Genomic DNA, 13,589 nt, shown 5'->3' with positions numbered 1-13,589 from the left:
AAATAAATAAAAGTGAAAATTTGATTGTCTAGAGAAAAAATTGTTTTTCAATAAAGTTATTTTTATTTAAACTCTTTTGATAAAAACTTGTTTCAGATACATTATAGAAGTATTTTAAAAACTATTTTAAGTGATTGTCAAACACTTCAATTATTTTCAAAATGACTTATTTTCAAAATTAAACGAAAAGTTAATCCAAACATACCCAGATTTAAGTTAAATTTACAAATAACAATAATTCATTCATAAATAGTTGTCAATTCTGACCGTTATTTTGAAGTTGATACTTCCTAAATTGTTATATGTTGTACTAATTCATACAATTGCAAAATTGTGATGCATTTCAAATTAACAGAGAAATTGAGTTTAATATGTTTTATTTTCTTTTGAGTACAACAAGCGAGATAGAAGATTGAACTTTCTACTTTGATGATGAAAATATATGTCAATTACCGCATAACTAAATTCACTTTGACAAGTTTGATATATTATCCTAAAATTCTCTGTTACGTTACCATCAATATGAAATTTCGAAAGCATAAACTAAATAGAATTTTAAGTAAAGTGAATAAAATACAACATTTGAATTTTGAGATATCTAACTCATTCTTACTAATTAACAATGGACGAATATTACTGTGCAATTAGTCGAGAGACGTCGAGGAGCATCGTGAATCTAGCCAATAGATGATATCATTAAGAACAGTGAAGATTCTTTCATCTGGTTCTCCTTCTAGGATGCAATGAAAGCCTTGTTCATAGAGTTTCAGAGTCTTGTCCTTGCTCGACGCTTTCTCATATAGAAAACGACTAATCTTAGGATCTGTCACCTTGTCTGCAGCTCCATGAAGAACAAGTAATGGTGATGAAACCTGCAATCTCTCTACAATCAGTAAATGAAATGACAAGATCAACAGCATATGTGAGGAACACCAGGAATAATGGTGATTCATTCTCTTAAGAAAACAGACACTCACTTTCTCAACTTGTTTCTCGATATCATCTGTTGCCTTTAAAAGTTCCATCGCAGTTTTCACGCGCATCCGATCATCATACGATATAACATTGTAGACTGCCTGGAAAAGCCACATCAAAAGACTGTAAGATAACGATTTTGAAAATCACTTTTTTTTTTTTAGTTTTACACATTTAAATGTTAAGTAAATATCCATGATTTCTAAACTAGAAAACAAAAAGAAACAACGTTTTGGCTTGCCCCTGCATATCATAAGCATATAATTCTTCAAATGTTCAAGAGGGGCTTTACAAACAGACCGACCAAACGGTATAAAATGTTCTAAACATGGAAGAAACTCTCAAGAGGAATAAATGTTTACGGGTATGTTCCATTTCGTTTCTCTCGTAAATAGTCGATATGTTTGGATGAACCGATTTCACAAGCTTTGAACTGAAATACTACCATACTTGCAGCAAGTAGCACTCAAACACCATGAATTTCTTATGACAATCATGAGGTGTTCAATGTCTAATATGCTTTATGATGAGGATATCAAGAATATACGTTCAAATCACAGATGTGTACTTAAGGAACTAAATGTACAAAGGCTCCATTGGTATGAAAATCTAGTGAAGAAAGTAAGGCATACGAACCAGTTTCCTTTTCTTCATTTCTCTGAGAGCTAGTTCACCAAGATCGACCTTCGGGAGAAGCTTGGCTTTTGGCACCACATTAGACATTAGATTTAAGACCTTAAGAACCGGTTCTGGCGGTTTCACATCGTCTGCAATCTTAAAAAGCATTGAAATCACTATTCACATACCTGTACAGGCTAAAACAATATAAAAAAAAACTTTTTCCCTTGCGGAAATGTTTGAACTTACTTTACACATGGGAGCCACAAGAACCACTCCATCCCATAACTTTGGTTCTTTCAAGTGCATTTTCAAAGTAACAGCTCCCCCCATTGACTGTCCTAATATGAAATGAGGCAATCCTTTCAATTCTGGTCTACCTGCAAGTCGAAATAAAAGATTCGGTAATCGAAAAGGATTGAGAAATGATGGTAAGAGTAATTATCCACATACAAAGTTAGTATCAACGCAACAAACCTTTAAACTTCTTGTATTGTTCTATAACATCATCAACTAGTTGATCAAAGTCAGGAATGTAACCGTGCAATCCTTCCGAAAGGCCGAAACCCGGATAGTCCATAGCGTAGACGGCATACCCAGATGCAGCAATGTGCCTAGCAATTCCTGAAATGTTAAAACCACCATAAGTCATTGTTCGGACGTCACAACAAACATGAAGAGAAACAAAAAATGAAACGATTACAAACCATCAAAGAAGAAAGTGCAGGTATCACCATAGCCATGGCAGAAACAGAGAGCACCTTTAATATGAACATCTGCCTCAGGAAACCATCTTTTGCAGAAAATATTCAAACCCCTTGAATTACACTCATACCACTACACACATCCAAATCATCCATCAGATAAGTCGAAAGATATTGCAAAAACAAGCCACTAATGATATTTGGGGGGGCTCAAAATTCTCTATACTATGGCTTCTTTGATCTTAATTTCAAAACTAATTAGTCAAATGTTGGGTCTATTCACTAAATAAAGGTAAAATCTACTGGAAATATGAACTTTAGACAACATTTCTTACCTCCTCGGTCTTGATCCCAGCAGGAGCCATCTAACAGATGAAACCAACCATCCGATAAACAAATTCAGAAAGAAAAATTTTAGTCAAACGATCAAAACAGGGAATCCCAGAGATCAAGTTGTTGAAAAATGTACAAAGCAAACCTTGAATAAGCAGTGATCGAGCTGTTGCTGAAGCTCCATGAAAGCCCATCGGACCCGTCGGCGGGCTGGAGCAGAGTCCAGTTTCTGGGAAGCGATTTTGTTAAGCTCCGGCGGAACACCATCGATCGACGGCTTCTTCGCTGCAACAACTTGACGGCGACCGGAACCCCACCTCAACAGCGGCTCTGGGGTCGTTTTCCTTTGAGGGGTGAAGGGTAATCTGAGATTTTCCCGGTGATTGATCGGAGAAATAGACTTCCGGGAAAAGAAAGAAAGCTCCGACGGCCGGAATCCAAGTTCAGAGGCCATGAGATGAATGAATTAGCGGAAGGCTCAGCACATGTGGTCACGGATGGCCGGAACTGGTGAGATCCACGAGTTTCTGATTGATTGCGATTGAAACCCACTCCAACAGAAGTGATTGACGATCAGCTCATCTGCTGCATCAATTTCATTAACTTTCTTTTATAAACACAACAGAGAACAATCGTGGATCACATGGGGTTTTTGCTCTGCCAGATTTTGCCGACTTTTGGGCATAAACTCCTAAACAATATGATTGTCGTGCTTATATTTTTCTTTTATTCTTTGGACGGAAAACATATAAAGAGTATTTTGGACGGTGACTTGCTTCTAAAATTTGTAGTTAAATGTTTTAATTTGTTGAAGTTAGGAAGAAGATAGATCTGTGAATATGGAACTTCTCTATAAATGTGCAAAAAGAAAGAATGATTTGAAGATTTAATTCGATCGAGGTTCAAAATATCGAATGGATGGAAATATTGAGATTTTATTTTATGGGAATATAGATATCCATAAAAAATTTCAGAAAATTTATGATACCGATAAAAATTATTATAATTAGTTAATTGTTTGAAATTGTTATAATTTTAATTGTGATTTAATTAGATTATAATTAATCATTTTTAATAAAAATTTCTATAAAATAAGACACATCTAGATTTTTATTATAAATATCGTATAAATATTGATGCGAGAATAGAAATTTAAAAAAAATAAAAAATAATTACAAAATAATATAAAATTTAGAAATATTTTGAAGAGAATAATGTGGAAATTATGAAAGCCTTTTATGGTTAAAATAAAACTTTGAACTTGTGTGAAATTTTAATTCAAAAAGTTTGAATGAGATTAAAAATAAATATATGTTATTTTTATGATTTTTTTAAAACTCAATTTCTTTAGAATTGAATTTTTTTTGTTTGAAAATAAAGCTACAAATTAAGAAAAGTTGGAAATTAAAAAAGTAAGGTTTAATCCTTTGTCAAAAATAATATTGGCATGTGAAACTATAAAATGTGTGTGATTATGACCCCAAAATTGAAAAACTTAACTTGAACTGAGCTAATGTAGTTACTTAAAAAATCGAAATTTTTTCGAAAGGTATAAATTGTTTGAAATCTCGAAATTTTATCGAAATGAGGTGAATCAGAATATTCTCGAAATTTCTTCCGATCAAAATTTCATTGTCATTTAAACCATAAATTCAGCAAACTTTAATAGTGAACACCGATTTATGAAGTTGGTAAGTCAAACACTTATAAAGTTCTGTTTTTTTTTGTTTGAAAGTTATTGAAATTATTAAATTAAAGTGAATAGTGACGAGCTTCTATTCACATTTCACTCATCACATCCACTCAAAAAGGCCCATTTTCGGTCCACTTTCCGTATTGCATATTCTGTGATGTGAAATTGAATAAAGTGATCACTTTCTTTGTTTCTTCCTTAGGAGTTGAATCTTATGGAGATGGTTGGTCAAAAGCCATCTAGACAAAATAATTCAAAATTGTGTACTTGAATTTATTAATAGCCCGTCAGAATCTAATACGCCAAAAATGTTTGTTGCAAATTTCCAAGTTTTTTTGTGATGCTACCATATTTTAGTAATTTATGGCCCGTTTAATTCATGAGGATCAAAAGTGAGAATGAAAAATGATATTCTATCGTCATATTTGGTAAAATTTTCAATCTTAGGATGTGAATATCTTGTTCCCATATTCTGATCCAAAATATAGAGTTTTTTCATAACTACTCGGATAGGTGACTTTTCTCCATTTTAAAAAGTTTCTCTCTCTCTCTTACATTTTATCTTTTCATTTTATTTATTTTTCTTCGTCGTTGATATTGGCTAATTTATTTAATTTTCATAAATATGTTTAAATTAAATTTATAACTGACATATATAATTAATTTTATTAATAACAATGCCAATATATAATTTATTTTATTATTATGAATTAATATGAAAAACCATAATTTTTTTTAGAAAAAAATATGAATAACATTATTTGTTTATATCCTTTTTATTGATAATATATATTAACATTATTAATTATTTATTAAAATTATTAATTAGTCTTTAGAAAATATTAATTAATTAACTAATAATAAAATAAGTTAATTTTTTTCAATTAAACAATCTTGTACACTTGTACTTCTAATTATAAATATTTTTTAAAATTAAAAACATTGTTTGATAATTTAAATCGATTAGTTTATATCAGTTTCTTTTGTGTATATATATAAGGCTTATAATTGACATTAAACAATTAGTTAATTGACTCTTCAATTAACAAAACTACAAAAAAAAAAAAAATAGATATTTAAATTAATTACCAATATTTTTTTAATAAAAATCGATAATATAGATGTGCAATTGTTGAATGAGAAATTTTGGACCAATCACAAATTGGCACGTCATTCATGACGAAATTCTAATTCATCAAATCTAGGACTAATTAGGAGTTGACATGTATCCTAAATTGGAGTTGAAGACAAATTCTGATGATGCCACATGGTTTCATCATCACGGTTGAATTATATAAGATTAATTTGACCTAATTTGATATTATTATTTGTGTTAAAGTCCAAAAAACCCCAAAAATAGGTTGAATTTTATCTAAAGTCTAATCAGGACCATGGACTAACCAAGCTCAAACCCACAAGGCCCACCAGAGAACTCTATTAAGGAGCTCTCCTCATTTGTGGGGTCAAAAATTCTACATTCGAGAGAGCCTAGAGAGAATTCTCCCAACAACCAAAGGACTCCTTGACTTCTAAAGTTGAGCACACCTGAAAACTGAACTCCTTAAGAGATACAAGTATTCTGCCAAGACTTCAACTCTAAGATCATCACGCGCTTCGTTTCCTCAAATCAAGTGTACGCATTCGACTGAGAGAGAATTAGAGGATCAAGTACTAGAGATCGAATCACATCGCATCAAATCAACATCAACATCAACATCAACTCTAGTTTAACTCCACGAAACAAGTTTCTCCAAAAGTTTCGTGCAAACACTAATTCTCCAAGAAGATCATCAAGCCCAAAGGCCGATCATCCAAGAAAATCAACAAGTCCAAAGACCGATCATCCAAGAAAATCAACAAGTCCAAAGACCGATCATCCAATAAGATCATTAAGCCCAAGGACGATCATCCAAGAAGATCAACAAGCCCAAAGGCCAATCATCCAAGAAGATCAACAAGCCCAAAAGTCATAATCCTAGAAGATCAATAAACTCAAAGATCGATCATCCAAGAAGATCAACAAGCCCATAGGTCGATCGTCCAAGAAGATCAATAAACCCAAAGGTTGATCATCGAAAAAGATCAATAAGCCCAAAGGTCGATCATTCAAGAAGATCATCAAGCCCAAAGACCGATCATCCAAGAAGATCAACAAGCCGAAGGCCGATCATTTAAGAAGATTAACCAGCTTACAGATTAAAGTTTATTTTGAAAGTTTCAAAGAATTATTATATTAGAAAATGTATTTGTTACATTATAATTAATACAAATACAAAAGTTCAAATTCCATGAATTAAGTTTCTCCGGAAATCTCGTGCGAACAAATTGGCATGCCCAGTGGGACCTCTCTACCTCTCATCTCTCTCTCATCATCCAAGTCAACAAATCGACAAATAGCATCAAAGAAAGTTGCATCCAAAGCTACCATCACAAGTGATGCTTACGCGGGACCTGTCACCCGTAACCCCTCAAAAGTGATCATGTAGGAACAAGAATAAGATTTTGTCCTCACAAAAAAATCTGGGAACAACTGACAGAATCTTCTAAAGGCGAGATCTTCATCAGAGAAAATCCTTTGTTCGACAACTGTGCTCCTGCTTCTGATCAATCAAAGAAAGAATCACATTTTGATGTAGTGTCTGTTATGATGACTAACGTAACAGCTGAGTCAGTCATGGCAGAGATGGAGAAGAAAATAGATCTCCTAATGAAAGTTATTGAGGAGCGAGATTAAGAAATCGTCGCCTTAAGAGATCAAATGCAGGCTCGAGAAATTGTATAAACAAGTCAAACTCCTACTGTCAAAGCCACTGATAAAGGAAAGACTATCTTGCAAGAAAGTCAGTCGCCACAATCCACCTTTGTAGCTTCCCTATCAGTTCAACAGCTCCAAGATATGATCATAAACTCCATAAGAGCTCAGTACGAAGGACCGTTGCAAACTTCTTTTTTATACTCCAAGTCGTACACCAAAAGAATCGATAACTTGAGAATGTCAGTTGGGTACCAACCTCCAAAGTTCCAACGGTTTGATGGAAAGAGCAATCCAAAACAACATGTTGCTCATTTCATTAAAACTTGTGAAAACGCAGGAACTGAAGGAGACCTACTAGTCAAGCAATTTGTCAAAACTTTAAAAGGGAATGCTTTTGACTAGTATACTGATTTGGAGCCAGAAGTGATTGACAGTTAGGAACATTTAGAAAGGGTGTTTCTGAACCGCTTAAACAGCACAAGGTGCACTGTTAGCATGATGGAGCTGACGAACACCAAACATTGGAAAGGAGAGCTGATCATCGATTACATCAATCGATGGAGAGCTTTGAGTCTGGATTGCAAAGATAGACTCACTGAATTACCCGTTGTAGAAATGTGCACCCAAGGCATGCACTGGGAACTTCTCTACATTCTGTAAGGGATTAAGCCTCATACATTTGAGGAGTTGGTCACACACTCTCATGATATAGAGCTGAGCATCGCCAACAGGGGAACTAAGGATTTCCTACTCCCTCAAGAGAGAAATGATAAGAAAGAAATCAAAGGTACTGAAAAGATTGTGAATAGTGTCATGACAGAATCTATGGTCGTAAATATGACCACGCTAAAAATTTTCTCCAAATAAAAAGAAACAAAGTTTGAAAGAAAGCATGATGGTGGCCAGAAGCATGGCCCAACTCTTAAAGAAAGACAGAAGAAGGTTTATCCATTCCCTGATTCTAATGTTGCAGACATGCTGAAGCAACTACTAGAGAAGAAACTTATTCAACTGTCACAATGCAAGTAACTAGAACAAGCAGGAAAAGTAGATGATCTTAACTACTGCAAGTATCATCGGGTCGTTAGCCACCCAATGGAAAAGTGCTTCGTGTTGAAGGAGCTAAATCTGAAGTTGGCTCGTGAAAAGAAGATTGAGCTAAATATGGATGAAGTAACTCAAACAAATCACGCCACAATAGTGACGACTTCAAGTGTTCCAACACAATCTATGTCTTATGATCAAAGAGAAAGCATGATTTAGTTTGGAACCTTCAAGCCCATGTTGTTCGGTTCTAACAAGAGATTCAAACGACAGACTCTCAGAAGAAAGATGATCTTGTTGAAGATAACGACAAATGGTGGATCCTCATATAATTACTGAAGAAGTTGATGATTCAAAAGAAATTGAGCAAAGAATTTCTGTCTTCGATCGTATCAAGCCTTCAACTACTCGATCTTTAATCTTTCAAAGATTGAGTATGGCTATGATAAAAGAAGAAAGCCAATGTTCAACGTTTACTGCAACTCGAACTTCAATTTTCAAGAGGCTAAGTACCTTCACATCAAAGAAAGATCAACCTTCAACATCTGCTTTTGATCGTTTTAAGATGAAAAGCTATCAACATAAAAGAAAGATGAAAACTTTGAAGGTAAGACCATTTCATGAAGAAAACGGCAACGAAAAGATTCACAGTCGTATCTCTTCACGCATGAAGAGGAAGTTGTCTGTTGATATAAATATAGAAGGTTCCTTGACGGTGAAGCCAAAACTCATCATATTTATAAATCCTACAAATGAAAAGGATGATCAAAGCCATGATAAAATAAGAGCTTCTGAAGTTTAAATGTAGAAGCTCCTTATCGCAAGAGCCTAAACTGCATGTTGCTCCTGGCCCGCATTAGCTTAAAAGGTGAAAGACCCAAAAAAATATCTTTATTGAACTACGTTATGACTTGATCCATGTCATTGTAAAGGATACGTAGGCAGCTTGAAAGAAACTTCAAGTTCAATCCAGCAAAAAAGAAAAAAACATTTGAACTATGTCATGACTTGATCCCTTTCTTCAAAGATACGTAGGCAGCTTAAAGAAATTTAAGTTCAATCCATAAAAAAAGGGTATCACAATCACCTTATATATGGCTACACGACAGATTGAAGATGTTCATCCCTATTGGGGGCAACACAACAAATTGAAAATGTTTATCCCTTTAAGGAGCTAACACGGTAAATTAAAAGCACACACTTGGAATGATGCTTCGCTTCCTCTTTGAAGTCAAGTTTGGAGGCTTCACCACTTACTCTTTAAAGTCAAATTTGGATTTTCGTTTCTTCCTCTTCGAAGTTCGAGTTTGGTGTGACTTCCCTGTTTGCAGCTTCGCTCCTTCTCTAAAAGTTATTGTAGTTCTGCCTCCTCTACAAAGATGTTGGCGCTGCTATTTCTAGCCTGACTCGCTTCATCCCCAAAAGTGTGGTTTCGCTCAAGTTCAGTGTGCACTCCATCTCTAAAGTCTGGTGTAGTTGGTTTTGATTCATCCTCAAAATAGTTCATCTTCAAGCTTTGTTCGATGTTGCCACCTCATTTTCTTCACCACCCTAATAGCTTATCTCCTATAAAAAAAAATGGTGGGGGCAAGTTGTTAAAAAAAAATGGTGAATTAAAAAAATTAAGCATAAAAAAGGGGGAGGGCGCAATTGCAAGAAAAAAAAAGTTTGATTCAATTCATTCTAAATTCGACTAAATTTGACTTGTTTCATAAAAAGAAGAAACAAAAAGTAAAAATAAAATGTAAAAAAAAGAATAAGAAAAGAAAAAAAAAACAAAACAAAAACAAGGAAAAGAAGAAAATAAAAGAAAAAAGAATGGAAAAAATCAGAAAAAATCGAAAAAAAAAAAAAGAAGAAAAAAAACTACAGAAAAGAGGAAGAAAAAAAAAGAAGTTAAAAAAAAAAAAGAAATAAAACAGTGAAAAAAATAGAAAAGAAATAGTAAGAAAAAAAATAAAGAAAATTGTGAAAAGAAAAAAAGTTAAAAAAAAAAAAGCTTTTCTTCTTCACAACCGCGGCCCCCCAAATTTCTTTTCATTTTCTCTCCTTTTTTCCTTCCTCATCTTCCGACCATCAGAATCCCAACCCCACACACAAACTCTCTCTCACCCCCCACACTCTCCTTCATGTCTCATCTTCTTCTTTGTTACAACCTAAAGCCAACACTGTTCATCCTACCCGACAACCGTCGCCCAGATCCTGTCGTCGGTTCATGCTACCGCTCGCCGATCGGTCTTCCACACTAATATTCCGACCAACCGCATAACCCACGCCGATCTCTTTGATTTTGTGAAGTCTCACGCTACTATCTTCTCAACGATCAATTGTCTAGTCAACAAGGTTCCAAAATCCAATAGCCATGAAACCAAACGTGAGGCTATAACTGCAAGGTGACTCCAAAAGTTTGACGAATACCCTCGTTTCACTTGGTATATATAGAAATCCAAAAAAAAAAAAAAGGAATACCGCAATATCCTCAAATTTGGTAGGATTTGACGATACCGGTCTAATTGTGAAGATCTCAATTGAATTCAAATAAAGGTGAAATTTTATCCAAATGACATCTCATACCAAGTCAAATTTGCACTAAAATCCAAATTTGAATTTTATTTCAAATTCAAGTTTAGACAAATTCTATCCAAGGTAAAAATAGCAGTGGAATTTTAAAATTTGCCTTATTAAACTTTGGGCCAAATTAAAATTCTATTCAAATTCGAACTCAAATTCCATTCAAACTAGAATTCAAATTTCACTCTAATTGAGTTTAAAATTAGACGAAGACTTAGTTTCACATTTTCATTATGAATTCAAACCCTTCCAAGTCATATTAAAATTCCAATTTTACGTTAAATTCAAATTTGGCACAATTCAAGTTTTCCTTCTAGATTTATGAGAAATTTCAAATTAAAATTCGGATATAATCCAAGTTTTATCTTTGTTGAATGAGAAATCTCAACGAATCACGTATTGCCACATCATCAATGAAAGCCCGAGCCTATCAGAAAAATTATAAGTTGGATTGGGCCAAATAATTAAAGTCGTTCACCCCCAACCCAATTCAAATCCATGGACCAACCAAGCTCAAGTCTAACTAATTGGGCCTAAAGGCCAGGCCCATGGATCAACCAAGCCCAAGCACAAGCCCAAGAAGCTCACCCGAGAGCCCTATAAATAGAGGAGCTCTCTTCATTTGTGGGGGTCAGCAATTCTATACTCCAGAGAGCTTAGAAGGAATTCTCTACAATCAGAAGACTCCTTGACTCCTAAAGTTAACCACGCTTGAAGACTGAAGTCTTTAGAGATACAAGCATTCTGAAGACTAAAGTCTTTTGAAGATACAAGCATTCTAACCACGCTTGAAAACTAAAGCCCTTTGAAGATACAAGCATTCTTCCAAAACTCCAAGCTCAAGAACATCCACAAGCTCTCCTTCTATACATCAAGCATACGCATTCAACTGAGAGAGAATCAGAGGATCAAGTATTAGAGATCGAATCACATCGCATCAAAATAACATCAACATCAACACCAACTTAAGTTCAACTCCACGAAACAAGTTTCTACGGAAGCCTCGTGCGAATACTAATCATCCAAGAAGATCAACAACCCTAAAGGTCGATCGTCCCAGAAGATCATCAAGCCCAAAAATCGATCGTCCAAGAAGATCAATAAGCCTAAAGGCCGATCGTCCAAGAAGATCAACAAGCCCAAAGGCCGATCGTCCAAGAAGATCAACAAGCCCAAAGGCCAATCATCCAAGACGATCAACAAGTCCAAAGGCCGATCATTCAAGAAGATCAACAAGCCCAAAGGTCGATCATCCAAGAAGATCAACAAGCCCAAAGGCCGATCATTCAAGAAGATCAAGCAGCTTAAAGACTATAGTTTATTTTGAAAGCATCAAAATATTATGTATTAGAGATTGTACTCATTTTTCACAAAATTAATACAAATTCATAGTTCAAGTTCCACGAAATAAATTTCTCTTGAAATATCGTGCAAACAAATTGGCACACCCAGTGGGACGTCTCTACCTCTCATCTCTCTCTCGTCATCCAAGTCAACAAATCTACAAATGGCACCAAAGAAAGCTCCATCCAAAGATATCGTCGTAAGTAACACTTACATAAGCTCTATCATCACGGGGGAAATTTGGGACCAGCTGATGGAATCTCCTAAAGGCGGAATCTTCATTAGAGAAAATCCTTTGTTCGACAACTATGCTTCTGCTACTGATCTATTAGAGAAAGAATCACATTTTGATGTAGTGTCTGTCATGATGACTAACGCAACGACTGAGTCGACGATGGCAAAGATGAAGATAAAGATAAATTTCCTTATGAAAGCAGTAGAAGAGCGAGATCATGAAATCGTTCCTTTAAGAGATGAAATACAGGCTCGAGAAACTACTGAGTCAAGTCAATCTTTAACTACGAAAGCCAATGAGAAAGGAAAAACTATCTTGCAGGAAGGCCAGCCGCAACAATCTACCTCTGTCGCCACCCTATCAATTCAACAGCTGTAGGATATGATTGCAAACTCTATAAGTGCTCAGTACGGAAGACCATCACAGTTCTCCTTTATGTACTCCAAGCCGTACACCAAGAGAATCGACAACCTGAGAATGCCAGTTGGGTATCAACCTCCAAAGTTCCAGCAGTTCGATGGAAAGGGCAATCCAAAACAACATGTTGCACATTTCATTAAAACCTGCAAAAATGCAGGAACCAGAGGAGACTAGCTAGTCAAACAGTTCGTCCATACCTTGAAAGGAAATGCTTTCGAGTGGTATACTGATTTGGAGCCAGAAGTGATTCACAACTAGGAACAGTTGGAAAGAGAATTCCTCAACCGCTTCTACAGCACAAGGTGCACCGTTAGCATGATGAAGCTGACTAACACAAAACAACGAAAAGAAGAGTCGGTCATCGACTACATCAACCCAATGGAGAGCTTTGAGTCTGGATTACAAAGATAGACTCACTAAATTATCTGCAGTGGAGGTGTGCACTCAGGGCATGCACTGGGAACTTCTCTACATCTTACAAGGGATAAAACCTCATACGTCTGAGGCACGCGCTCATGATATGGAGTTGAGCATCGCAAACAAGGGAACTAAAGATTTCTTAGTCCCTGAAGGGAGAAAATATAAGAATGAAGTCAAGGGCACTGAAAAGATCATGGCTAGTGCTACAAAAGAATCTATGGTCGTTCATATGACCCCGCTGGAATTTTCCTCCAAAGGAAAACAAACAAAATTTAAAAGAAGGCATAATGAAGGCGAGAAGCATTGTCCAACTCTTAAAGAAAGACAGGAGAAGGTTTATCCATTCCCTGACTCTGATGTGGTAGATATGTTGAAACAATTGCTAGAGAAGCAACTTATTCAGCTGCCGGAATGCAAACGGCTGGAACAAACAGGAAAAGTAGATGATCCTAACTACTGCAAGTATCATTGAGTCGT

General features: G+C 35.3%; 1 protein-coding gene across 1 annotated transcript; it reads right to left on the bottom strand.

Annotated features, from left to right (window-relative positions):
* Positions 1 to 405: 405 nt before the first annotated feature.
* On the bottom strand, positions 406 to 3,475 carry LOC120092517 (caffeoylshikimate esterase). Its single transcript, XM_039050619.1, has 8 exons — positions 2,776 to 3,475; positions 2,633 to 2,662; positions 2,301 to 2,430; positions 2,071 to 2,217; positions 1,843 to 1,973; positions 1,612 to 1,749; positions 978 to 1,076; positions 406 to 872 (listed from the first exon to the last, which is right to left on the bottom strand). Exons 1-8 carry the CDS (start codon positions 3,082 to 3,084, stop codon positions 645 to 647), a joined length of 1,212 nt encoding a protein of 403 aa, XP_038906547.1. The 5' UTR covers positions 3,085 to 3,475; the 3' UTR covers positions 406 to 644.
* Between the last annotated feature and the right edge of the window lie 10,114 nt (positions 3,476 to 13,589).

Source organism: Benincasa hispida, chromosome 12 (assembly GCF_009727055.1).
Source record: "Benincasa hispida cultivar B227 chromosome 12, ASM972705v1, whole genome shotgun sequence".
NCBI classification, from domain to species: Eukaryota; Viridiplantae; Streptophyta; class Magnoliopsida; order Cucurbitales; family Cucurbitaceae; genus Benincasa; species Benincasa hispida.
Note: the sequence above shows the minus strand (reverse complement) of the source record. Positions and strands in the feature narration are given on the sequence as shown.

Excerpts from the sequence above, each read along its gene's own strand:
- LOC120092517 (XM_039050619.1), bottom strand. The coding sequence starts at position 3,084 with ATGGCCTCTGAACTTGGATTCCGGCCGTCGGAGCTTTCTTTCTTTTCC. Across the intron at positions 2,431-2,632 it reads CTGGGATCAAGACCGAGGAG|TGGTATGAGTGTAATTCAAG; the intron begins GTAAGAAATGTT and ends GGATGTGTGTAG. Across the intron at positions 1,750-1,842 it reads TTGTGGCTCCCATGTGTAAA|ATTGCAGACGATGTGAAACC; the intron begins GTAAGTTCAAAC and ends ATGCTTTTTAAG.